At 45.6% G+C, this 27,984-nt stretch overlaps 2 protein-coding genes across 3 annotated transcripts in view; one reads left to right on the forward strand and one right to left on the reverse strand.

Annotated features, from left to right (window-relative positions):
- Window positions 1–17,539: 17,539 nt before the first annotated feature.
- Window positions 17,540–19,878, reverse strand: LOC133369987 (basic salivary proline-rich protein 2-like). Its single transcript, XM_061595841.1, has 3 exons — window positions 18,945–19,878; window positions 18,600–18,822; window positions 17,540–17,903 (listed from the first exon to the last, which is right to left on the reverse strand). Exons 1-3 carry the CDS (start codon window positions 19,876–19,878, stop codon window positions 17,540–17,542), a joined length of 1,521 nt encoding a protein of 506 aa, XP_061451825.1.
- MEGF11 (multiple EGF like domains 11) overlaps window positions 17,809–27,984 on the forward strand; it is a 366,020-nt gene continuing 355,844 nt past the window's right edge. For both annotated transcript variants that reach the window (XM_061595615.1, XM_061595614.1), the window contains exon 1: window positions 17,809–17,881. The gene's annotated coding sequence lies outside the window, so the exon portion shown is untranslated. The remainder of the gene's footprint in view (window positions 17,882–27,984) is intronic.

The raw sequence follows: 27,984 nt of genomic DNA on the forward strand, positions 1-27,984 counted from the left end.
CACCTTTTCCTTCCTAAGCTCCACTTCTCCCTTACCACCCATGTTCTGCCCCATACGCTACTGGCACGCCCCACAAGCACAAGGGTACAATTTCACCAGCATATATTCTCCTCAGCAGTGTAATGAGGCAAAGAGCAAGGGCAGGACATCTTTTTCAGCCCAAGGGCCATGTTTCTTCATTGGGAGCCTTCCAGGGGCCTCATGCCGTGGGTGGGCAGGGCCAAAGACAAAAATGGTCAGAACAATGGATGTGAAAAGCAAGCAAGAGGCATGATCACCATTCAAGGATCCATTTTAGCAAGGGAAAGCACACCAGGAGGATTCAAAGCAGGGATGGGGAAATGGCCAAAGAGAGAGTCCACAGCCTGGGGTTCCACTTCCCTGTCAGAGGGTTTTAAGAGTGATCCTATCCCACCCATCAGGAGTAGTTTGATAAATGGAACTGCTAGTTGCAGAAAAACTGAAGGAGGAGACTGACAGTGGAGCCGCAAGGCTCTGAAGAGACAGGAATAGACAAAAAGCTATCATTTTTTGATATGATTAGTATCTTGATATTCGGTGGCATGTCAGTACCATTATCAATGATTAAATAAAGAAGAAAAAAATTTAATGAGATATACATAACACCGCTTTTTCACATAAATATAGCTGTAATGTATCATCTTTTGACATTTTAATCTGGCAACTCTTGTACTTTATGTCATCCACATATTACAGAAGCTCCCCTCCAGCTTCCCTCCACCAGGCCAATCAGGCAAGAGTAATGCCTGTCGTCATATATGGAAAATTAAAACAACCAAACGTATCCAAACTCAGGAACCATTTTGCCAACCACAAAAGGAGCTGCTCTAGTTTGTTTCAGGGTTGAGTCTGCTCAGTATCTAAAACCAAGATCTTAAAAATTATTATGCAATGTTACCTTACAAATCTTCACTCAGAAGCTAATGCCACTGAGTTCAGTGGGGCTTACTCCCAGGTATGTGTCGTGGGACTTCAGCCACAGACTCACAAAACCTCAGTCCTGGAAATAAAAAAAACTAACCTTTGTTGGCTCTGAAGTTTAGTTTAGCAGAATGTCCTGCTGCTGCATGCCTATTAGTCATCAGGGTGCATTTTTCATTTTTGTCACTGGGAGTCACTGTTTCATTAATACAGGTCAATTATAGGCGCTTCCTTTGTCCAGATGCAACAGACCCAAAGCTGCTCAAGCCTTTGCTTACAAAATCACCAGATCATCTTCAAAAGTAACAATACAATCATACAATTTTTTTCCTAAATATACTGCAAGTATCCCAGTACAAAATGAAATTACATGACTGTGTTATTAACATTACTGGGTGCATGAAAGTATATTCTTTGTCATGGCTCCTCATTTTTGTTTTTATTTTTTGGTGCCATGAGTTTGATTCTCAACTTCCCATTTTTCTTCTGGATTAAAATGTCAAGCCAGGTTATATATTACTTTTATTTTCCTTGCAACCTGACCCTGACACATGCTTATGCCCTTTGAGATCAGTGGCCTTGGGCATAACTACAATATGTCTGCATAGAATCCCAGCCTTAAGCTGTAGTCCTATATACACTCACTTGAAAGTGAGCCCCATTGAATTAAATGGGACTTACTTCTGAGTAAATATATAGGAATTGAGCTGCTAATTTTTAATTTTAGTTTCCTAAACTGTCATTAAGAGGGAGTTTGATAACTAGTTTAATATTAGTTTCTTCTAATATTAGAATGTCATATTAGAATATTAGAAATCAGAATGTCAGCAGCACTGCACGGATAGAGTCTTTGGGCAATAGTCAAAACGAATCCTACTCATAGCAGACCCATTGAAGTTAATGGATATGACTAAATGGATAGGACTAACTTAGGTTTATGAATGTCAGTGGTTCTACTCTGAGTAGGACTTAGTTGAATGCAACACTTCATTTTTATTAGATTTGTAAAAATCCTACCCTTGGTTCAAGCAGCTCAGGGTGGTTTACATGGTTCTAATCCCCTCATTTAATCCATACAACAACCTTGTTGGTAGGCTAGGCTCAGTTTTGGTGTTTGGTTCAAGATTGCTCTGTGAGCATAGAGGCTGAGCAGCAATTGGAACCAGAGATCTTTCCATTTCTAGTCTGACATTCTAGCCACTATGCCTCATGCCTTTCTAAACACTGTAGCCTACAACATGGGTATATGGTTGGCTATATAATATGGGAAATGAAGCCATGTAGCATATCTTATTTTGTATGTCTCCCCACTAGGGACATTGTTCCAGGCAATGCCTGACCATGTAAACCATTGCAGATTTAGGCCCACCTTAGTTAGCCTTTGGAGGGGGAAAGCTGCTGGTTGATTATTCTTTTTTCTCACTTGAATTTTAATGCACATCACTGAGCCTCTAAGGGAAGGACTTCCTATCTCATTTGTGCAGCAAATGACAGCTGGAAAGAGTTCAGTGGAGGTCGATTGCCTCCTTATTTAATTTCTCATGATTGGTGGCTAAAAAGGAACCTGTCAGTTTCACCTCAACATTACAGCTCAAGAATGTGAGGGTGAGGGCACATTTTTCCATCTTTATGTGGACTTCTTAATACAGGGGTCACCATCCCTCTGCCCACAGGTGCCATGGCACCTGCAGATACCTTCATCTGCACCCCAGGCAGGGCCTCCAGACCCAGCTTTCATTTTTTGAAAAAGCCAGTCTCTAGTTCCCCTAGAAAGAAAGTTATAAAGCAAAATGTGCAGGCACCCTTCTGAGCAATTTCTGTAAAATGAACCAGCCCAGCTGCTCTAGCTTGTCAGTGTTTTTAGCCAGTGAGTGAGTACAGTGGGTACTGGATAGCAGCCTAGGCACTGGTTGAGGATTGGCATTGGAGAAAGCAGAGGTTTTGTGCCTGTAATAGCTGTATCTCCACAAACTGGACCAGCAAGACATACCTGACTTCGCATGGGAAACATGAGGTTGTTGGGGCAGGGAGGGAGGGACACAGCAATGACTGTACTACTTCTAATTTTGATTTATGCCATACCGCCATGGCAGCCATTTTGCAACTGTCTCTTGCAGCACTCTCTCAAAACTTGAAATGTGCCCACTGCTCCAAAAAGGTTGGAGACTTTGCAGCTGGTCTACTGGCAAAATATGGGCTTACCTGAATTAGGTGTGAGACCCAGATCCACCCTATTCTGCTCATTTCTTTAACACTCCTCCAATTGCAAGACAAGGTCCCCCTCCAAGTTACAGGCTTTCTCTGAATGCTATTCTTAACATTTTATAAACGATAACTTGATTTTATGGGAAACCATAGAGGAATGAGCATGGTATATAGGACAAAAAAACTCCAAATTTCTGAATGACAGGTGTTATTCATGCCTCGTTTTCTAAGACCATAGAAACAAAAAAAGTATTTCATGCCCCCTAGAAAAAAGGGAAGACAATGGGCTTGCTTTTAAAATCAAAGAAAAGTGTAAAAGCTATGATGCATAAATTGCTCTCTGTTGGCATGGAATAATTGTTAAGTGGTGGTAGTTTGTTTTAAAATGCACCAGTGAATGTGGAATTGCACGTGTCTATTTATGTGTCTTTAAAATATATTATTAAACCTTTTTTAATGTTTTTGAAGCTTTTAAAAATGTTTTTAAAGATATTTTGTTTTAATATATTTTTAATGGTTGTTGTGTTTTGATATATTTTGAAGTCTGTTTTTGTGATGTTTTAAAGTGTTTATGGTGCTTTTGTTTGCCACCCTGGGCTCCTGCTGGGAGAAAGGGCAGGATATAAATCAAATAAATAAATTTTAAAAATGTAATTTGTTCCCACTTTTTTTTTAAAAAAAGATCCAACAACTGAAGGATCTTGGCTGAAAAAACAAGTAACTGTTGGGAGTGGGGGAAAACTCCCATGCATTGGGTATATGTGTGACGTGGGTGTACTGCTGGCATTTCTACGGTGTGGTCACTGCAGTATGCTTCAGCACCGTGGACAGTTCCTCATCTCCCTTACCGTTCGCGCTGGTTGCTGGTCTTCCTTCACCACACCTATCTCCAATCTTAAATTGTAGCCAGTGTTAATCATAGAGTCGGCCCATTGAAATTAAAGGATACTTAGGTCCATTAATTTCAATGGGTCTACTCTGAGCAGAAATTAGTTGGCTACAACCCTGTATCTATAAATCTATCTCCATTTTCTAAGCCCTTTCCAAACCCAATTTCTTTGAAAACCTGGATCTTGGGTAAATAATAAATCATGTAAAATAAATGTATGTTAATATGCCTAATTCTTCATGTCAATCTGGTTTGCAGAATTTGGATTTTCTTGGTGAATAATTTTGATTATTTTTTTTAAAAAATATATTTTTGCACAGTACACACAGCCCCCATCTGTTCTTCATGTTTTCTTCCAGAGACGCATAAAAGCATAGCTTATGCTGACAAACCTCTAAGTATACAGGTGAAAACTATGATGCAGTCACCCATCTCAAGGATAAAGCTTGCAGGAGCAAGTTGATAGAATTATTTGCTGATCACTCAAGAAAAGGAGAGAATGGGCTGTGTCATCCTAAGTACATTTTTTAAGGAAAGTGTTTGCTCATGCAGAAACAGGATAGGTATTACACCATGGCTGTTGAGGTTTCGGCAGTCCTGGTTGAACTTGCTAAGGAACATGAAGGTCAAATGACTTGCTGGAGGTTATCCATTGAGCTGAGTGTCTCTGCCAGGATGGCAGCCAAATCTTTATACTGATCCTGGTACATTGCCAATCAGCTGTCATTGCAGGATTCTGTTCTCATCTATCTATATTTCATTTCTAAAACAAAATGTGTTTCACACCATTTTGTAATAATTTAATTGACTGTGCATTAAAAATCCAGGGGAGATGTGTATGATTGCTTTACAGTACATCAGCAAAATACCAAGAACATGCACTGGAAAAAGCAAATGAACTGCATGGAGTAAAGCTGGAGTTCAACTAGGGAAGAGCAAGAGATTTGATTCAGTTTGCATTTAAAGCCAAATTTATCAAATTTACACTTCCTGAAACAATATGAGAACTGAAACAAAGCCATTCTTCGAAATTCGCACTTAACTGAATTTTGTGATGTAGTTCCCCTACCAAGCAGTGTTTACAAAAATGCATATACTAGGAGAAAGTGTGCACAAAATGAGTACATTGGTGAATATAACATACAAAAATGCATTATATTAGGATAAATTGCTTGGGAAAATGTGTACATTAGTAAAAACTACATACAAAATGTATTTATTAGGAGGAATTTGCATTAAATTGCTGCAGAATTGTCATGAGGATTTTTTAAATTGCAAATTGCTGCAGAAATATGGAGAACTGAATTTAAGATTAGAAAAATGAGAAACTGAGAGAACGGAAGCTGACAGATCATTCCATCCCTAAGTTCAACACATTCTGATTGTTCTGACGCAAGTGCCAACCTCAGCAGAGGCAAGACAGGACAAGGATACGCTGGACAGCTCCATGCAGGGCTCAGGCTGAATACTGCATGAAGGCAGCGCTCAGATGTTGCTTCAGCAGCAGTTAAACTGCATCTTATATAGGAACTGCAATTCTGTCTAGATAGCTAGTTCTACCGTCACTGAGATGCCTCTTCATTTAAAGGGGCCCAGCCTTCTCTAGCAGTCTTTTACTCTGACAGCAAGGGAGACGCTAGTTGCAAGTGGGACTTTTGAGATGGAGGGCCCTCTGGCTGGAGGGGAACGGGCTTCTTGGGCTCTTCTTGCAGATGTGCTTTCAGTAGGTGAGGGGTTTGTGGGGCTGACCATGAGGGCAATTCCCCCTCCCACTCTTAATCTCCAGGCTTATCCACCACAGAAAGGGGATCTGACCCCAAGGTCATGGCACTGTTCTTGTTCTCTTTGAAAATTGTTTCTTGCTTTCACTATGGCAGTTGCATCATACTATTATATGTGTCTCCTTTGTTCTCTCGGCTTCCATAAACATGTTGGAAACAGAGGGAAGAACACCCATCTTTTCATCACAATTTAACTGTGCTGGTTGCTAACATTGATTGTGATAATACCCTGTCGGTGGTCAAGAGCAAACTCAAAGGGTGATATTAATTCTGGAGTGATGATATCAAGATGAAACATTAACTGACTCAATTCACTGATGAGTGATTTAATTCTGGATAGAACATAAATTCTTTTAAACAACCAACAAATAGAAGTATGAAATTCTTTACTCTCTGGGCACAGTTGGTCTGGATGCTCTACTGAAAAAGAGGAGCTGTGCAAGAGCAGAACTTTCTAGATATATTTTGTTTGCCCTTTTCACCCTCTGAGTTTTCTCCATATGAATTTTAAGAGCCTTCCTCCATCTTTGGTTTCCCTTCACCCTCTGAGTTGTCTCTCTCTCCTTCCCATTCTCCCGGTCCTCCAATGAGGGGCTCCCCGTGTATCAGATAATTTAAAAAATGGAAATTACAAAACACCAGGCTGGAGAAGGCAGCAGAAATTCATACTCGTTGAGGTCCTCTTGAATATTAAAATGACTTTATTTTTGAGTGCATTGCGGATTCCGCCCTTGACAATTTCATTTTGAAAACTGTTTATGCTCACAAAAGTCCATAACAACATTTCCATTATGTTCTTGCAGAATTTTCTTGTGGTCTTTATTTTTGTGAGTCAGCTTTTATTATTGTTCAGTGCTGATGTCAAGCAATGCAAATGCAAAACAGGAAGAGCTTTGCGGTAAAGAGATTGCTGTTTTCTCTAGGTACAAAGGTGTCTGTTGGCCTGCAGCCCTGAGGTATTCTCCTTTTCTCAATAATGCAAACTAGAAGCAATGGAATTTATTCTCTGGTGGCCCTAATCTTCATTACCTGCTACCATAGGTACTCTTACCTGACTATATTTACATTTATTTTGAATGTTATCTCAAGAGTCTATCATTCTCTCTTTGTATCTTCACAAGGACTGTGGGAAGGAGGTTAGGCTAAGAGGTGTTGATTTGCCTAAATCCAGGTAATGAGCTGCATCTCTCATGGCCAGACTACCCCCTGCACCGAGGTGTCCCTGCTGAGCAATTAGTGAATTCCCATTCCTGGTTTCTGTCCCACTCTTTGGACTTGCTCTGTAGAAGCTGGGTACATTTAAACAGCTCCCTACCCAACATATGCATTGATCTTGCATTGGGCACAGCTGTTTTCATTTAAACAGCTGCAGGGAGTCTGCAACACTGACCTAGAATGAAGTCAAATTTATCTGAGGCTGATTTTATTCTCTTGCATTTTTTCCAAGCTCTAGGTTTTCAGATAATTTAGACTAATTGGAACAAAATGGTTTGGGCAAAATTAGACTGTAGGATCAGAAAAACGGCAAATGCAGAAGGGCCTGTGAGAAGGAGAGGGCTTTCTCTCTGGCAGCCCCTAAATTGTTGCACTCCCACCCCACAGAGATGTGTCTAGCACCATCATTATTCAGCTTCTGCCATTTGCTCTTTACCCTGACCTTTGGCAGCTAAAAGATTTTGGGGGGAACCTCCTCTTCTGCTTAATTTATACTGTGGTGTGTTTGCTTGGAATGGTTATACTTCTTTTTATAATTGATTTAACCTGTCTTGCGTGTCTTTAATTACATGATTATACAGTTGTAACCCACCCTTGGATCTTGTGGTGAAGGTTATGTAAGAAATCTTATCAATAAATAAAAATAAACAATTGTCAGGCCATCGATAGAAAGCTGCCTTATACGGCATCAGACCGTTGCTCCATCTAGCTCAGTATCAGCAACTCTTCAGGGTGTCGGGGAGGGAGTGTCTGACCCCTCCTGGAGATGCTGGCGATTGAGCCTGGGACCTCCTGCATGGAGGACACTCCACCAGTGAGCTGCAGCCCTTCACCTTAAGCTATGGCTCTTCCCATGTATTCCCCCACTCCCCCCCCACTTCCAGATCATTCGACATGCTCCTCACCTCCATCACTGCAACCCCCCATGAGAATTTTGCGTTCAGAGGGAACTGTTTTTCCACCCCACTTCTTTTTCCTCTTGCATGTGCTTCCATAGAAGAAAAACATCACACTGGAATCTATCGCAGTTCATAATGAAGACAGATGGTTTACCTGGCAGCTCTCCTTCGTGCCTTCTGTCTCAGGGCAAGCAGATCAAAAGGAAGGAGAGGGAGCAGAACCAAGGGGGGGTGTCACTTGGACCCACAGTAGGATTGAAGATCCATAGAGGATGGGGCCCTGGTTGTTGTTGTTATGTGCCTTCAAGTAGATTACAACTTATGGCGACCCTATGAATCAGTGACCTCCAAGAGCATCTGTTATAAACCACCCTGTTCAGAGGAGCCAAACAAGGATGAAAAGAAGAAGCCCTTGCCAAAAATAAAGGTGACCATGAACCATTGTTCTGACACAGGCAGCCTCAGACTGTTCTTACATGCTCCTTGTTTTCAAGCAACCTGTCTGCTTTCGAGAGCTGGCAATCTGCACTCGCTCTCTCTCTGTAGGAGGAGGAAGCACACTTCAAAATCATCTAAATGCAGCTGCCATTTATATAAAACTTAAAAGACAGAAAGAAAAGTGGTGACAAGTGGAGTTATCCTGGGAGGGAAATGAACCCCAAGAAGGCCCAGTAGACCACAAAAGCTACCACAAAAATGTGAAACTTTCCGTCTCAGCCTTTTCCTCTATTTCCCATTTAGCCTCATGCTTAACTGGCCTTTTGTAGAACTCTTTCGCTGTGCAAATCTATTTGCCACTTTTGTTTGTGTTTGTAAGGGCCTGGCCAGGCCTGAGGCCATCTGCAGGCTGTTTGAAAATCTAAGCCTGGAAGGAGGAGATGGAGGCAGATGCGGGGTGGGCAAAGTGTCAAGAAGACGGAGCTTCCTGAAATGGAGTATTTCTGCTCAGATGACCAGTCAGGAAGCTCTTAGCTTTTGCATCAGGTCTGGGCAATCCAAGCTCTGGAACCTGCACGCTGCCTGCCACCTGCACATCCCTATATTCCATTCTGTGTCTAAAGCTGGCTCTGAAGCCTGAGCAGTTCCTCAAGTTCCAGGAACGAATCTTCATGCCAGCCAATAAAGAAAACTAGCATTTTCAGGGCATGACTACCCTACAGAATCAACCTCTTCAACTGTCATGGCTTCTCTCTGGGAGTAGTGGCAGGGGCTTTATTGGAGGCAGGCTGATTTTCAGGGGTGTTGGCTTCAGCACTGGGGTTAGACTCAAAAGGTTGGGATGTTTTGTAGGAAATAAGAGTGGCCACTTATGCACCTCCTTTAAAAAAAACCAAGATAAAATGCATCACCAAAAAGGAAACGAAGAAGAGAGCACTGCTGCGCTCATGTTCTGCTTGTGGGCTTCCCATAGGCATCTGGTTGACCACTGTGGGAGCAGATTTATTTATAATGTTTATATACCGTTTTATTGTAGAAAACTTCAAAGCTGTTTACAGAGGGAATTAAAACAATAAAATTATTGGCAAAAACAGTTAAAGACAAGTATTTAAAAACATTCAAAATAATAGAGTTTGAAACGGATAAAAAACATAATAGTTTCTACATGGCTGGGTAGGCTTGCCTAAACAAAAATGTTTTTAGCAGGTGCCAAAAAGAGTTCAGTGAAGGCCCCTGCCTAATGTCAATAAGCAGGGAGTTCCAAAGTGTAGGTGCTGCCACACTAAAGAATCGATTTCTTATAAGAGCAGAACCAGTACTATGTGGTACCTGTAACATGGAAAACACACCTTGAACTTGGCCTGGTAGCAAATCAGCAACCAGTGCAGATTTCAGAGCAGAGGTATTATGTGCTGGCAGGGTCTCACTCATGTCAGCAATTGTGCCGCAGCATTCTGTACTAACTGCAGCCCCTGAGTCAGGTTGTGCTGCATGGGGATTTCTGTGACCTTGGCTGACTGGCTGCCAGGATTTTTTTAGTTTTTGTTTTTGGTTAGGAATCCTGACTGGTTGTGGGATGCTGAGTTTTCTGCCTTACTCATAGGGATCTTGTTGTGGTTGGTACGGTATTGCATTTCGGAAATCATTACTGTCTTTTGTTCTTGTTTTTCTGTTTGCATTTCATTTACCTCTGATCTCACTCCCTTACATCCATAGAAGCAACAACAGTGGTTCCATGCACTCAGCAACCCCCTTAAACCTACTGATGATGCACTTTGTTGGTTGCATAATGGTTTGTTTCTTGCCTGATAGTGGTAAAAGAGAATTCCCACACTGGGAAGTGTGGCTGCAATTGCTGTTGCTACGACCTGTGGAGGTAGACCAAACCACGTGTGTTTTCTCTCTGTCAATTACTACTCATTGGAATTGGGTTGGCTGACAAAGTGAGTTTATAACAGCCCACGTGGTAGACAGGAAAGAGCAGAGAATCTTCTTACTCATCTCTTAAACCTCTCTCTGCAGTGAAGGATCAAGTCTAAAAAAGTTCAGAGCAGCCATGTTAAAAGGTAGGGGCAGGGCATTCCAGGCAGGGGGTTGCCAGCCCTGCTTTGATATGGATATCTTTGCAGAAGATCTTTAGTCAAGTCTTACCAACAGCACAATCCTCACCATATCTACCCAGAAGTAAGTCTTATTGAGTTCTATGGGGCTTAGTAAGTGTGTTTAGAATTGCAGCCTTCAGGGGCATCCACCTTTATTCCTGATTGCTCCCATTTAATATCTCAACAACACTAGGCTCCCCTCTTCCTACAACGGCCTTGTGGTGACTGTCCTGTCTTGAGGGCACTTAAACTCTTCTTGCTAGAAGCAAGCAGGGTAGATTAAATGTTCCCTATGCAGGCTCCCTAAGCTGGTGAGAAGAAATGATCCCATCAATTCAGCTGAACCTGGGAACACACTCATTTTGCTAAGATTTCTATCCCAATTTCCAGTCGGATAATTTGTTTGTTTAAATGGTATACTCCAAGCAGCTGTGGATGATGCTTAATGTATCATAATACATTATGTAGGGCCTGCTCCTGAAATCTCAGGGTTTGGGATGCTTCTGGCCTGTCAACTCTAACTATGGGCAGTCCTTCAAAATAGAGGACTATTCTGTGTATAGTGGGACAGATGGCCACCTCAGCTGGGTTCCTGCTATCTTTTCTCCTAATATCCAAACTATGTTTCAGGTTAACTTCTGGGGAGACATGAGATGTTGAAGCAAAGAAATGTTATTCCTAAGCCTATGCTTTGGTTAACAACTTTGCTACAGGGACTTCCTTCAAGGGCGTCTCCATCCCGGGCCTCTTACTCCTGGGTTGAGCTTTAGACCCCAACAAGAGAATGTAAGAAGAGCGTGCTGGATCAGGCCAGTGGCCCACCTAGTCCAGAATCTTTTTCTTGCAATGGCCAACCAGATGCTTATGGGAAGCCCGCAAGTAGGACCGAAGCAGCGACACCATGCTCCCCTCCTGTGGTTTCCAGCAGCCATTATTTGAAAGGTAGAACATATTCTCTCTGATTCTCCATAGTTCCAGCTCTCACTCTTTGCAACCACTAATCTATTTTACCTGTTCTGAGTGCTTCAGAGGGAAGAAAGTCTCACTGATGCTCATGCTGAATAGAGAACATGAACAGCCTATGGAAAAGCAGGGAGGCAGAATTACTAATGGACCTCACATTTTCTCAGTGTTGGTTGGTGCCCACTGAGTCTGGTAGGGCAGAAGGCAGGAAGACCAACAATAGGTGGAGCCAGAGCTGGTTGTCAGTAAGAAGGCAGGCAGGTGGGGCCTCGCTGAGGTCAGACTGAGGTTGGTGGGGTAGTGTCCCATTCGCCCTAACGAACTAGCCCCTACTGCACTTTCCTCCGCTCATTACGTGCTTAATCTCCATGCCACAATGCTCTCTGCGGTTGTTTGGTCTGAAATTCACAGATCAAGATCGTGCTTTGTCTTGGGCAAAAACTTTTGAGTGAGGTCAGCCACAGAGTATGCAAAATGAGGATTGCATTTTATTTTATTTTTCCTTAGGTCTCTGCACCTAAATCTAATATATGTTATTTGATATGGGTCCTTTGGCTGAGTAAAAGGGGATTAGCTGTAAAGGAGGCCAGTATCATCATTCAGTATTATTAATGATGTTGTCGACTCTCAGATTTCCCCAAACTAGAAAGCTAATAAATTTTAGGGGGAGGGGGAATCTCAAAATGATCTAACAAATATATAAATTCTTTAAAGTATTTAATATGTGTTAAGAGGACAGCATGATAAATTCAGTATTGAAAACCAATATCAGGTTTACAATTATTTGTCATTTATCATCCCTGATTGCACAGACAGTATCTTATTGAAAAGAATAAAGTGATTCATAAAGAGAGTTCTATTACAGATGAAACAAAGACGGAGAAAGGGAGGCAACAGTCAGAGCTCCTTGGTTTCCTCTCCTACCATTATTGTCAACTTATTTACTCTTTCAAGAAACAAACGGTGCGTGCTTAATCGCTTGCACTTTGAGATCAGAGATAGGATAAATTTATTAAGGGAGGAACTGGTGCATTTCTGAACAGCACTCTGACAGCATATTTTTCTCTAAAGATCTGATTTTCTACTCGTGGAGGAAAACAGTCATAGGTCTGTGAAATCTTTGTCTTTACAAGCCTAAGCTCTTTGAAGTTTAGTGTGCTTGAGGCGGAGTTGTTTCCCTTCCCTTCCTGCCCCACGAGATTGCCATTCAGTTATTCTTGGTGGAATACAGGGAAGTAGAGAAACTCCAGTGGCAGAATTGCAGCAGCTGAGGGAGGAGGAGGAACCCTTTTGGGAGGGCAGGGGGCCCATCCTTGTGTTTCAGAGACCACTTGTGCTTATTTCTGGGGTAGTGCCATCATTGGCAGTCTTGGCGGTTTGCACCCTGGATGAATGTAAACAATGGAACGGGCCTATGCACCAGCTATGTATGTCAAAGGTATGAACCCTTTTGGTTCATGCATTAAGATCTGCAGAGGGAACTTTTTGGGTTGTTTCCCCCACCCTCAGGGGAATGGCGGCCCAGGAGGGGGCTTTCTCTATGGCAGCCCTGAAATGGTGGAGCTCCTTGCCCGCGCAGGTACATCTAGCATCTTTGTTGTATTTCTGTCGCCATATTCTGAAGGTGCGCCTTTTCCCCTTGACCTTTGGCAGTTAAGGTATTTTGTTTCATGGGACACACCTGTTTTGTTGAATGGAAACTGTTCTGTTCCAATTTGGATTGTTTGTACTTGTGTTATAATTATAACGGTTTTTATCATTGTAAATTGTACTGTTGTAACTTGGCCTGGGACCTTTATGGTAAAGAGTGGGGGTGAGAAATCTCATTAAACAAAGCAAACAAATCAATGCCCTGTAAGCTTGAGCTGTGGGCCTCCAGGTAAGGACAATGTGGCTTTGTGGTAGTAGTGGTGGGGAAACCAGCCAGACTCCATCCACTTCCCAGAGATGGAGCATCTGCAAAAAGCTTAGTTCTCCCTCTCTGCTCGAAAGAACACTTTCCTCACACTAGCTGTTGCCCGGGGCTGCTGCCACCACCACCAGCAGCTGGAGGAAATAAATAAATAAAGCACACACACACCCATCCCCTTTCAAATACAGGTGCCCCAGGAAGAGCAGGATTCAGGTTTGTATTTCAGGTGAGAGCTGGTTACAATTTGGGGCATGATTTATTGGGCCTGAAAGAATTGATTCCGCCCAGGTGAGATCTCTTCCTGGAAGCAGGATGTGGTTGGGGATAGCAAATAACTGCAAGGCATGTTGCTGCAGTTTTGCTCTTTGGTAGTTTAAATTTGGGTTATCAGCTTTCATGCTGCTGGTACCACAGGCCTTTAAATAGGAAATTGATTTTAAGTATTTTTTTATGATTGCCTGTCTTAATTCTGCTATTAACAAGCATTCTATCATTCTGTTGGTTAGTACATGTCTCACTAGCTCTGAGGAGGGGGGGCACCCCAATTGTCAGCATAAGGGACAGGGTGCATTATAGTAATATAATTCTGCCGGAGGAGGCCCTCGCTTTCTGCTTTGAACTGGTGATGAATGACTGCAAGATGATTCATCCTGTTCCCAGATACAGGACTTACAGATGCTGAGTTTGGGGTGCTGCATTTTTAAATGAAGTTATTTTATACTTTGGCTGTATCGTGTATTTTGATGTGTTGCAACCCATCCTGTGACCATGTGGTCAAGAGTGGAACATGAATCGTAACATAAAATAACCGCTGTAATCAAATTCACAGTCTTACAGCACCTCCACAAGTCTGTATTTCCCTCCCAGCCTACCTCACCCAAAGTCGGAGAAGTTGGAAGCTGCTGGTCAGACCAACGGCCCATCTAGCTCAGTGATGTCTATGCCAGTGCTCCCTCAAGCTGCTTCCCACTAGCTGTTTCAGACGACAGCTCCCTTTAGCCCTAGCCAGAGTGGCCACTGGACAGGGATAATGGGAGTTGCAATCCAAAGCATCTGGAAGGCACCAGGTTGAGAAAGGCTGGTCTACACTGACTGACAGCAGCTCTGCAGGGTTTCAGACAGAGAAGGGTCTTTCCTTGCCTTACCTGGGCTGAGCCTGGCACCTTCTGCATGCAAAACAGGTGCTCCACTCTGAGGAACGGCCTTTCCTGGAAGCTGCCTATTACTGAGGCAGGCCATTGGTCCATCTAGCCAGTATTGTCTACACGGTTTGGCAGCAGCTCTCCAGGGTGTCGGAACATTCCCAGCCCTACCTGGAGATGCCTGGGTCTGCACCCGAGACCTTCTGCATGTAAAGCAGTCATGGATCTTTGAGAATCACATGTAGCTGGGCTCCTCCATATGCCTTTGTGTGTGTGTGTATGTGTTTGATGCTTTTCAAATGTTTAATGCATCATTTGATTGTTTAGTGGGTTTTAAAAAAATGATTTCAAGTGTTTTTATTGTTTGGAACTGATCTTGCACAACAAAATCATTGACTCACTTTTCTTAATGGAAAAGCAGAATATAAATATTTTAAATAATTAAAAATTAACAAACAAAAATCAGCCTTTTTGCTTGGGGTGGGATATAAGTATCTTACAAAAAAAAAGTAAGATGAAAATACACAAACCACAATATTTTTGTAGTAGGTCTCCATTTGTTTTTAATATTCTTAAGCAAATAATAAAAAGAAGCGATTAATTTGATTCTTATTTATTTAATAAAGCCATTGCTAAATTTCAATCAATATTCAATGCCCTTCAATCCTCCCTCTAATTTAATCAACAATTCTTAATTTATTATTGATGTTGTGAGTTAATAAGTTCATTTTTTAAAGGAGAAAATAATTAAAAACAGATCGGAATGCTGAGGACAGAAATGATATGAGCAGCGCCCCCCAAACCCCACTGAAATAAATGGGGCAATAGCCACAGCAGTGCCAGATAGATTGTGATGGAGACGCCTGCAACCTTGGCCGATGAGGAAAAGGGGGAAATTGTTTTCTGCAAGCGACAAAGGGATTAGGGAAATGGGTTTTTATAGAAAAGTGGACCAGAAGCCAAAAGCAAACTGCAAAGGTGCATATAATCCCCTCCTCTTGTCTTGACGCAAGTGGTTGATAGCAAATTCAAATAATGCTGACTGCTGAATTTGTATCCTATTTATTTAGTAGATTGATATCCTGCCGTTTCTTCAGTCATGGAAATAAAAGTTGGCATATACAGTGCTTTCTGTCAGGCAGTTCCCCCACCTCCAGGTGCTGGCTAGCTTCAGCAAGTGGGGTGGGGGTGGGGGTGGGGAACGACATCATGTGCACTCAGACCAGGCTACAGGATGTGTTAACAGTAGTGTAGTGGCAAATTCACAAGTGCAGTGTCCCTTCATGTTAATCACCGACACGTCCCCCTTTTTTGCTATGGGATTGAGAATGAGATTGTCTTTAATGCCTTCCCCCACAACAACAGACATCCTTAGGAGCCAAGAAGCAGGAAAGAAGAGAGTGTTAGCTACTGAAAAGAGTCTTCTCAGTGGCTGACTGACCTCCTTTCACTCTGATTGGCTTCAATCAGCAGGAAAGGACAAGGAAGCATGCTAGAAGACTCTTCTTCATGGCTAACACACTCCCCTTTCATGCTGATTGGCTTTTAGGATGCTGGAGACGTATGCACCCTGCTGGAACCCTGCTCTCAAAAAAGAAAGGGTCTAAGATCTCCTGAGAACCCAGATGACTGCACCCCGTGTGTTAATTTTTCAATTAAGGCCAAATAACACACTTTCTGATAGCTATAGTGTCAGATACCAATAATTGTTGCCCCAGCAAAATCCCTCCAGTGCTGTGCAATGGTTAAGTGTGCCGCCCCACGGTTAATAAGTGCCTGATCAAAGATCCACACCACATATTTTAAAGCACATCCAATACACATTTAAAGCCCATGACTTTCCCCAAAGAGTCCTGGGAACTGTGGTTTTTCCCCCTCACAGAGCTACGAATTCTGAGCACCCTTTTACCTACAACTCCCATGATTCTTAGGGGAAAGTCATGTGCTTTAAGTGTTTGGTGTGGGCTTGCATCAGAGGCTGCTTTGCTGGATCAGGCCAAGAGCCAGTGTGTTTCCAACCAATAACGCAGTTAGGTAATGTTTGGCTCTGGCCTTCATGGGTTGCATCTGACCTTAGTCCTACTCGGAGCAGGCCCAGTGAAGCGAAGGGACTTAAGGGCAATCCAGGAGCTGTCCAAGGTGCTTCCGAGCAGATCCACTGCTCAGGGTCCACTGCCTGCTGCCCTGGGAGTTAGCTCCAGTGAATTAAACGGGATTTCCTTCTCTGACTAAGCATGGTCACGCCCATCCATTTCAATGGGTCTTCTCCTCTGAGGGGGGCTGAAGTTGGATACAACCCAACAGTCTTTCTGGATGGTGACCTCTGTTCACTTCCGCTTCATCTGGTCGCTGGGGTCCTGGGCTTCTGCTGCCAAAATCCTGCCCGGAAGGTACCCTGGTTTCCAACTGCAGCCAGCCAGGTGCCCCTAGAAGGAGCAAGGGCAGGCCCTCGTCTGCCTTTTGTTCCAAGCAACATCTGATTTTCAGGGGCATACTGCTACTTTCCATGGGGGCTCCCTGTCCTTCTGATCCAAGCTGTCTGGGACTACCCGCCTATCCTATGTCCATTTCCTCCACCCCTCTGTCATGTGGATGTGTTTCAGCCCTTTCGGGGTACACCGTGAATCCCTTCGTGTGAGGGACAGGTGCACAAAATGCTGAGATGCTCTGCCCCCCCCCCTTTATGTCGGCGCTCTCAGGGGAGAGGGAGCCAGCCAGGCCCGAAGTCGAATCATCCTCTCAGTTTTCCTGCGGGCTGACTACCCTTTACTCAGTGGGAAGGGAAAGGCATTCTGCACATGCTCGGAGGCGCTTCGGTTTCTCTTCCCCTGCCTCAAGCCCTGGAAGCGCCTCCGACGGAGAAGTAACCGACAGGCGGAGACCCAAAGTCGAATTGAGGAGACTGCTAATAATAAACATCTATTCCTCCTACTGATAGCTTTTGCGGCAGGGTGGCTGCCGCCAGTGGGGAGGGGAAAGGCGCTCTGCACGTGTTCAAAGGCACTCTGGCCTCTCTTCCCTGCTGCCTTGAACCCCGGCACCGACTCTAACCTACGAGCCGCGGCCAGGGGATCCCACGGGGCCTGATTTACCCGGGAGGGGCAAAGAGGCGCTCTGCACGCGTCCAGAGGCCCCGGTGGAGCTTCGCTTCCCCGAGGGCGGAGGCGGAGGCGGGACGGAGGCGGAGGTCCGCACCGGCGTCTCCGCCCCCTGGGCCGCCCCGTCCTGCTGAGAGGCGGGTTTAAGGCGCTCGCGTGGCCGCCGCAACTTTCCCAACAGAGCTAAAGAGCCGCCGGGAGGAACGCGGAGCCAAAGGCGGCCAACCAGCCGGCGCTCTGGCTCCGCTCGCCGCTGCCTCTCCTCTCGCGGGCGCCAGGCGGACGCTCCTCCCAGGTAGGTGCCGGGCTTGGCATCGCTGCAGAGGAAGGTGGGGGGGGTGCGCGTGACCAGAGTGCTCCTGAGAACGTGCAGAATTCCCGGCGCCTCCAGGGCCGCCGCTTGTTGTTGGCTTGCACGTCGCTAGCCCAGCGGCAGTCGTCTTGGAGTCCTTGGTTACGCCCGCACCCCAAAAGCTGGTCCGGGGCTGTGTGCACGCCGGTGAGCAAGACTTTCCACTAACTCGGGCTCGTCAATGCCGCCGCCGCCGCCGCCTTCCCCAACTCCGCACCCCAAGTTCCTAGCCCCTATGAGGGCTGCTTCCCTTTCCTTGCAGGAGGGTCCGCCGCTCCCCCTGATTTGTGCGTCTGCTCCCTAGGAGAAAGCCAAGATCGTCTCCTTCCTTCCATCCTTCAAAGCAGAGATGCCACCCCGGCAACCCTTTGGACCCCCTCCAGTCTCTGGCCGAGAACGATGGCGCAAGGCGAGCCACTCTTCTTCGGCCTCGAGTGGGGCATTCGCGGCCCCCGTTGGGTGTGTGTGAAGGAGGGAGAGCGCTCAGCCGCTTCCCCAGGCATTCGCGGGGGAGATGGCTATTTCTACCCCCCAAAACCCTAAACAAGCCCCAAGGCAAAGCCCCCTTTCTCTGCATCACCTTGCTCCTCAACCATCCCCCCCTTCGGGAGACTTGTGTGTGCGTGTTGGGGTGTGTGTGTCTAGCTTTTCAGAAAATCGCCTGTCTGCAGGGGGGAGCAGTTCTGTAGAGCCCCCTCCCCGATTTTCCTGCTGCTGGCTGCGAAAGAGGAACTTCGGGTCTCTTCTCCCCCGGTCCCCGTCCCCCGGGCTCTCAGTCCCCGCAGTCGCCCTGCTCCTCATTCCCTCCACGCAGCCCCAGCGCTTGATGAATGGGATTTCCCTGGGGGTGACAGAATGGGAGGGGCAATGCGGGCCAGGCCGGCCTGTGGGGGGGGGGACTGGGTGGCCATGCTGATGGAAAAGGGGAGGAGGAGTAAGGAAGGGGGGGTCTCGGCAAATGGGAACCGCGGTGCTCGCTGGAGGCTGCCCAACTCAGCCTTCTTACCTCCCGCGGCCTGCAGAGGGGTGCGCAGATTAGGGGGGGGAAGGACAGCATCGCCTGGGGGTGCATTTTTTCCTTTCTTTTTCGCAGCAGTTGATGGCAAGAAGCTTTTCAAGGGGTCCTTGTGAGGTGGCAGCTGAGCCAGTGGAGCTGGTTTGGGGCGAGGAGGGGTCTTCGGGGGGGATCGGTTCGGAAGGGGTCCCCTTGCAGGAGGGTTTTGCTGAAGCCCTCCGCGGAGCTGTGACTGAGAGGATTGCCCAGCGCCGCGAACCGACGTAAGGGAACTCTCGCCTGGACTTTCCCCCTTCGCCCCCCCCCCGCTGCCCCCTTCGCTTTCGACCCCTGCCGGCGGCTGCTTGCGTGCTGCACTCTCGGAGGGGACCCCCGGCGGGAGGTAGACTGGGCAGGGCCGCACCTGGAGGGCAACGAGGGCGGGGAGATGGCCAGCTCGCTCGCGCCTGCGGGTCGAGCCTCTTGGTGGTGTTAAGGACGAGTATGGCCCTAAAGGCAGGCTTCCCTCCGGCGGCCTCCTCTGGATGTCCCAGTAAGAGCACGACCTGGCGTGCCGCTTCGTTTCTGCCTTGTGAACCAAGGCAACCGGCGTAGAAACCGCTTGGCTCCACGGAGGTGCCAGGCTCTGGAGGGGTTTCTTCAACAAGAAAGAGAAGGGGGTTATCTGAGCATTTGGAGGCCAGGGTGCCTCCTCAGGATTGCTGCCAGCCTTTGCACTCCCCGCTTCTGGGCTGCGTCCCATAGCCAGGCTCGTTTTCCCCACCTCTGGAGACGGGAGCGCAGAGGAGACGGCGGGCTCGGGATGTACTTTGGGCGACACGATGGTGCTGCTGGCTAGAGGAACTTGTGCGACGCGGTGGAGGGTGAACTTGGCGAGCTTGTGCAGGTGGCATCCGCAGGGCTTCCCATGCCACCGCGTGTCCATCAGAGCAGGTATTCGCGGAGAAATCCGCGAAGCGGAAGCGCCGGAGAGAGCCTCTCCGTCTGTGCGCTACAAGGGAGGCGTCGCATGCTGAGCGCTATTCGCCAGCTGTGGAGTGGATATGAGCGGGGAGAAGTAATTCGCGGAGCGCGCGCGACCTTTCAGACGATCCTTATGGTAGATGGGGGTTAGTTCCCTCCGAGGCTTCCCTTGCTGCTTGCAACTCTCCTGGCTGCAAGAAGCGGCTGGACTTCAAAATAGGATCGTTTCACTCTCCCTCCCCTCCCCCGTGCCCCCCAAAACCCTACTAACTTTGCCGCTGAGATGGTTTGCGAAACTTGCTTTGCTCATTCGGAGATTCACTTTGCAAATGGGTTGGAGGAAGCAATTTTTGCCTTCTGTGTTCCAGAACGGAATAAAATGTGGTGGTCTTGACCGCCCCAGGGAAAATCAGGTCGCTGGGTGCTATTTTAGAAATTTAAGAGACTGTAGATACAAAGATTGAAAGCAAGCAGTCTTTCTGCTTTCAGCCCTCCCACATGCTTAGTTTAAGGACATTTTCAGCTACTTGAAAAAACCAAACAAAACCAACCCACAGAGCCCAAATGGTTTTGTTGTACAAATTTGTCTTCATTAACGCTTTAGGCTACCATTATCGTTCTATGTCTTAAAGCAAATGCACTACTCAGCAAAATTATGATTCCTTGAAACTAGGCAGTTCCTAATGGAACTGTGAATAGAGCTTTTAAAAGCCGTTCGCACAAACTGCCTTTCTCTGTTCGGAGCGCCGTTCCTCCTAACCCCTCATCTCAATGTGTGAAATTGTTCCTGTGCCTTTGCTGCTGCAAAACGTAGGCCTGGCGGTGGCTTGAGCTGCTGTTTTTAAATATAATATTTAGCATGATCCTTGGTTGCTTTAAAAAAAAAGTCAAAATGAGGCAAGCAGGGAGGGGGGGAGGAGGAGAGGAACCCTAAACACTAAATATTCCTGTGTAATTGTTGCTTTTTGCTTCAGAGCTATTGAAATCCTTGGGTCTGCTGCTCAAAGGGTAGCAGCCCTGTATAGGTCAGGCGCTTCCTATGGCTAAACTGGTTCATAGGATGAAATCTGTGAGTTGGGTGCACTCTCCCTTTCGCTGTTTGTCCAGAATACCGGCGCTTTAAATAATGTGAAATTATGAAATGAGCAGGTATCTCTCTGTTTATGGGCACACCAGAAGTGGCAAGTAGTTACTTTGCATCCTGGCAAGCATGGACTGTGGTGAGTAAGGCTAGGTCAATTTAGTACCCATCCTTGGAAGCGGTGCATGTGGTGGTGCCTGGTGCCCTACATCCGAAAGTACATGGGGACCTACTCGTAGATTTCTGGGTGATTTGCAGCAATTGGGGAAGAGTTTCTGCCTCCCAAGCAGCAGCAAAGAACTCCCTGTCCTAATTAGAGTACATTTTTGTATGGAAGAATTTGTGGCCTTTGTTCTGGTATGGATTGTGTATTCCTGGGCTGAGTATGGGAACATACTTTTGGAGGCACCCTTTCCCTGAATTCTTAGGGTGCATCTGCCCTTCCTGAGCTGCTGTTTTGCACCTGGCGTAGGCTGATGGACCTCAAGGTTCTGGTAAACAAAGGAAAAGGAAGTATATCATACAAGCCTGAGGTCTGCCCTACATGTGTGGGGGAGTGTGTGATGGACCCGACCCCAGCCGTCCTGCAGACCCTTCTGCAAAAGGTAAGATTGCCCCTGAAGGATCAGGTCCGCAGCCTCGGGGTTATTCTTGATTCCAAGCTGTCCATTGAGGCTCAGATTTCAGCAGTGAGCCGGGCAGCTTGGTATCAGCTACACCTGATACGGAGGCTGCAACCCTACCTCCCTGCTCATCAGCTCCCACTGGTAGTGCATGCCCTGGTCACCTCTCGACTGGACTACTGCAATGCGCTCTATGTGGGGCTACCCTTGAAAACGACCCGGAAACTACAGCTGGTACAAAATGCGGCAGCCCGTCTGCTTACAAATAGCCGCCGCTGTGATCACATTACGCCGCTGTTAGTTCATCTACACTGGCTTCCAGTTGCTTTCTGGGCCCAATTCAAGGTGTTGGTATTAACCTTTAAAGCCCTATACGGTCTCGGCCCAGTTTACCTGAAGGAGCACCTCCAGTACCACCAATTTAGCCGCCTGACTAGATCAGCCACGCAGGGCCTTCTCTCAGTACCACCAACGAAAACAGCTAGGTTGGTGGGAACTAGGGAGAGGGCATTTTCAGTGGCGGCCCCCACTCTCTGGAACTCCCTCCCGTTCAATCTTCGACATGCCCCTTCCCTGGATGCATTTCGCCAAGCATTAAAAACCTGGCTCTTTGGACAGGCCTTCGGGACCTCCAGGGTGGGCTAAGCTTCTTATCACTATTACTGAATGCCCGTTGTTTACATATTGTTTTATGCTGTAATTTAATCCTTTATTGTCGACTGTATTGTATTGCTATGTATTTTAAATTGTATTTTAAATTGTATTTTACTGGAATTTAATTGTGTACGTTGCCTAGAGTGGCTTTGGCCAGATAGGCGACACAAAAATTTAATTATTATATTATTATTATTACTTTGGAGTCTGTCCCTGTAGGCAGTTCTCCCATCAAATCCACATGAAATCTGCAGGATGTTGCATTCCCATATGCAGAGCAAGAGGCCAGGTGGAGCCACGGCTACAGGGTGGTCTTCAGGGACCAGGTTGCTTCAGGATTATTGTTGACCCCTTCCCTGAATGTTCAGCTGCTTCTTCTTTTCTTTTTTAAAAAAGTCAGTCTCTAGTCCTCCAGACAGGGATGTAGTTGTCCAGGGTCTTGGGGGGGGGAACTTAGACCCTTCGGAGCAGGGTCCCTTTGTCTCCAGCTTCCTGCGAGCCAATCAGCATGAAAGGAAGAGTCTTCTAACAGGCTTCCTTGTCTTTTCCTGCTGATTGGAGCCAATCAGAGTGAAAAGAAGTGAGTCAGCCACTGAGAAGACTCTTCTCAGTAGCTAACAGTCTCCTCTCTCATAATTATTGGCTCCTAGGGATGTCTGTTGTTGTGGGAGAAGGCATCAACAAGGATGGTGGGTTTTCTTCTCATGTGTGGAAACGGGTGAGCACCCAATCCACTTTAATTGTACAACCTATATGTAGTGCTATATGGTTGAATCTCACCCGTAAAACAGTGGCAGCTTGGAAGTGGCTGAGTTCAATCCAGAATGATATACGCCTGAAGAAGTGCCATGTTTCAAGGAAGATCTGCAGATCAGAAAAAGGAAATGCACATTAATGGCTGCAACCAGAAAGGGGAGGGGTTAAATTATTTTTAAAATTGGCACTTTTGGGGCTGTTGTACAAATATTTACAGTCCCCAAAAGCATTTTAGCTTTAATTAAAAGATGGATACATACGATGCTACCAAATGGAAGGTAATAGGAAGCGAGGAAGCCGCCTTACACCAAGTCAGACCATTGGTTCATCTAGCTCAGTACTGTCTGCACTGAGTGGCAGCAGCTCTCCAGGATTTCAGGCAGGGTTCTCTTCTAACCCTACCTGGAGATGCCAGGGATTGAACCTAGGACCTTCTGCACCCAAGACAAGATGCTTTACCGCTGAGCTACCTCCCTTCCCCAAATTGTGATGCTGTGCTAGGGAGGCTCAGTTCATCTTTGCATGTATATGTCAAATCCTGTCTTTTGAAAAGAGATGGAAGAATTAGGCTAAGATTTGCACCTGCAGAGATTGTGCTTCTCTTCCCTAGCGAGAAAAAGGAAGTTTGAAAAGGAAGAACTAGGGGGGAAATAACAGGAAGAGGAGGAGTTGATGGTCCTGTAAAAAAGTGAGTGAGCAGAAGTGAAAGCCATTGTGGCACAGTGGTGAGAGTGTCAGACTAGGGCCTGGGAGATGACCCGGGTTTAAATCCCTACTCTGTTATGAAGCTCACTGAGTGACCTTGGGTCAGGCACGGCCTCTCAGCCTAACCTACCTCACAGGGTTGTTATGAGGATAAAACAGAGAGAGGGAGAAACATGTACACCACCTTGGAGGAAAGATAAGATATAAATGCTATAAGAAATAAATAAATAAAATCTGACCTTTTTTTCTGCACTCAATACCTGTGTAGCAGCACCCTGTGTGTGTGAAATTCCTGGAAGCAAGGGGAAATATTGCTGGAGGAGTGCGAGTACAGTATACAGAGATACAACCACAGTTGTATATGCACGCCAGATTTGTTTTGTATTTCAAATATTGTTAGGATTGGTGGTCTCCTGTTGAGCCTGGATTGTTGTGTGTGTGTGTGTTTTAATATTTGTTTAAATAAGTAAGATCATGCACAACAAAAGCCTATCGTTGATTGTTATAACATTAACAAATAATTAAAGAAATGTATAAAAGCTGAAATGCATTTCTCTGCATTTGACTACTCCAGAGTACTTAGATAACTGCTGTTTGAATGTAATTTATGCTTTGATAGAGGTGCTTTAGCTGGCTTTTTAACAAGTTTAAAAATCTAGCTAAAACAATGGAAGGAAATCTAGAGTGATATTCAATGTTAGTCAAATTCAGAATGGACCCGTTGTAATTAATGAGCTTATGTAATTGGAATCTATTGATTTCAGTTGGTGTACTCTGCATATGACTTCATATGTTATAATTCTGGAAAATGTGCCACCGATAGTGGGAGTCTGAAAAATAGGAATCCACAAGCATAGTGATAGTTTGCAAATAACTCTCTCTCAACAGTATTGCTTCTGCTACACATCAATAGCAGAAATTTGCCAGAAAATCAAACTTGCAGCACAGATTTCAGCTGTCTCCACCCCGCTGCAGCCTGTTGGGGGGTCCTGTGAGGAGAAACACAGATTTCACAACATGCAAGGCAGGAGGAGTCTGTACGACTGAATAACTTCGGGGGGGAGTGTCTCTCTTTTTATTAAATTAAATCATTGGGATGGAAAGGTGGGAGATTGATTGATTGATTGAGTGACTGATTAAATAATTAATAATGTGGTCTTCCTGGATTATTCTTTGTGGTCAGAGTGGATTCTTTATACTTTGGAAGGCGCTCACCATTTGGGGGTAAGAAGTGCAGGTGGAGGGGGAATGAAATATTGGATACTGACAGACCTCCTTAGATTATGCCAGCAGCCAGTATGAAAACCCTCTACACAAAAATCGCATGTGCCTTGATTTGGCAGCCTCACTTTGTTCAAGGTGGCCCTTCTTCCGCTCTCTCTCTGTTTCACAGGGGTGGTAGAGGAGATTGGGTTAACTTTTGCTTGCTGTGAGTCCCATCAGAAGAGGGCTTTGCATTTCCAGCTCCTGGCTTCTCCAGTGGGAGGAGGGTAGGGCAAGCTGTGCAGATTCTGGCATGCTTTAGAATTTTCTGCATTCTGACATAACCAGGACTGGCCCAAGACATGTTGCTTCCTGAGGCAAAGGCCAAAATGCTTTCCCCTCCAAAAATAAAAATAAAAATTTGTATACTAAATAATGGGCTCAAGTTGCAGGAAGCCAGATTTCGACTGGACATCAGGAAAAACTTCCTAACTGTTAGAGCCATACGACAATGGAACCAATTACCTAGAGCGGTAGTGGGCGCTCTGACACTGGAGGCATTCAAGAGGCAGCTGGACAGCCATCTGTTGGGAATGCTTTGATTTGGATTCCTGCATTGAGCAGGGGGTTGGACTCGATGGCCTTATAGGCCCCTTCCAACTCTACTATTCTATGATTCTATGATTCTAAAGCTGACTGGAGTGGCAATTGAAGCTTTCTTCTACACTGATGTGCTGGGTCGGTGTCCTCACTTTGCCTAATGGTAGGGCCATCCGTAGTTTGAACAATCATGTCTCCGGGCCACTTTGTGTGAGGCATTTTAAGTGTGCAGCTAGAAGTGTGAATGAGACAAACACATGTTAGCAAATCTTGTCCAGCACAGATGCACTGATTAGGGAGCTGCGATTGACAGAAACTCTGCTGCGTGTAGATTGTGTGGGAGACTTGAGTTTGCTTCTGTGTATGATACACAATGGTCTGCACAGAGCTTGGAAAAGTTACTTTTTTGAACTACAACTCCCATCAGCCCCAGCCAGCATGGCCACTGGATTGGGCTGATGGGAGTTGTAGTTCAAAAAAGTAATTTTTCCAAGCTCTGGGTTTGCATGGTGTGAAATGATCTGGTTTGGCAGGCGATGGGGCCTCTGCTGCGGCTGCGCTGGTGTAAGGCAATCTCTGCTTCTTGGTCTTGAGAAGTTGTGTCTCTTTGCTGTTGTGGAAAGGGTCATAGCTCAGTCGCACAGCACACACTTTGGCATGCAGAAGGTCCTGGGTTTGTTCCCTGGTGTCTTCCAGCTAGGGCTGAGGATGTCCCCTCTCTGACACCTTGGAGAGCCACTGCCAATCAGTGTAGACAAGGAGCTATGTGGACCCACAGTCTGATTTTGTATAAGGCAGCTTCCTATGTTTGTGGGGTTGGCTGGCTGGGAAGAGTCTCAGTAACCATCCTAAATGGAAAGGGTGAAAAATGGTTTGCAAGCTGGATTTTTAATTTTCATTGCACTATTCACAGGCAGACTTAAATAGATTGGCCCAAACTTTGTTTGCTGAAACAGAAATATTTGGAGGTTTGCTCTGAAGAATTTGGGATTTGGTGCATACCAATGGGACTCAAGCAAAATGTGGCAATGTGGTGGGCTTCAGTTCAGACCTCTGGCCAGGTACCCAGCCAGCCATGCCCTCCTTCATGACATTCCATTCCACCACCTCCACACTTTTCTGTTCCCTCTCCAGCAGTCGATTAACATCCCATGCCCACTGAGCATGCTCAGTCATCATTAGGCTGCTTTTGAGTTCTCTCCTGGCTTAGGATTTGCCCTAGGTTTTTTTTTAAATTGCAAACCTTGAGGTTCCCCTAACCCTGACAATACCTCCTTCTTTTGTGTGGTGGTTGCCATTTTGGCTACATGAAGATCCCTTTTTAGACAATTGGACTTGGTGGTTGTATATAGAATGCCAAAGTCTGTGATGTACTCTTGGGGTCTTGTGGAATGTCTGCAGTTCCCAAGAGACTCTCCTGTTGTATTGAGTGGAGGGCAATATGTTTAATCAGTTGCTCCTAAAAACTCTCTGTTGAGGCCTGGGTATAATTTCCAATCGCATTAAAGGAGCTGTCCCCATGCATTAAGAGGTGAATAGACTCCTTGATATTGGTGTCAAGTAATGGCAAACTTATAAATGCTTTCAAACAAAGATGGCCTGTCAAAACAGGATATGTTTGCTTCTCCAGCACAAAAGCAGTTTTTTATTTGTTTTTTCAGCTAGCTTACCTTGTAGTCAAATTAAGACAATGCTGCAGCATTGTAGCAGTAAATGGACCATTAATTTGTCTTTTGATTGTCTATCTTAAATGCAAGAGATGTAAAACATCTCACTTAAAAAAAGTGTGTGCAATTAACTTAAAATTGTATGTACTCTCCACATGGAAGATAAGGATGATAAAAAGACTGTGATTATATCTACAGTTTCTCTCTGCCCCCTAGGTGGGGTGAAAAAACCTAACCAAAGTATTCATTCTTTCTCCTCTCTGTTTCTTCTGCATCTTCTTTCTTTCCCCCTTCAAAGTAAGACAGATCTTTGGAGGTGGGTGGGGGAGAGAAGAAATAGCCTGTTTCTGCTGGGCATCTGACAGAAGGGTGCTCCACTCCCAGCCCTTTTCCCTTCTGAAAAGCTGGACACAAAATGGATTAGCATTTTTATTTGATTTATTTAAAAGATTTCCATACTGCTTTCCATTTTACAAAAAAGAAATACCAGACAGACTGTAATAGGGATGGAGAACCTGTGGCCATCCACGTGTGGCTGGTCTACCACTCCCATCATCCCTTTCTATTGGCCATGTGGGCTGCTGGGAGATGGAATCCAGCAACACTTGGAGATCCACAGAAACCCCATACCTGGGCTATAATGAAACAGAATAATATCCCTTTAAAGGTCTCCTGCCTTTTTCTGTCTTTCTGGACCAGGCGTTTATCTTTGCCACCACCTCCTCCTCATCCTCACAACTTCACATCTCCCAGAACATCTGAATAATAAATATCCCATA

Source organism: Rhineura floridana, chromosome 14 (assembly GCF_030035675.1).
Source record: "Rhineura floridana isolate rRhiFlo1 chromosome 14, rRhiFlo1.hap2, whole genome shotgun sequence".
Taxonomy (NCBI): Eukaryota; Metazoa; Chordata; class Lepidosauria; order Squamata; family Rhineuridae; genus Rhineura; species Rhineura floridana.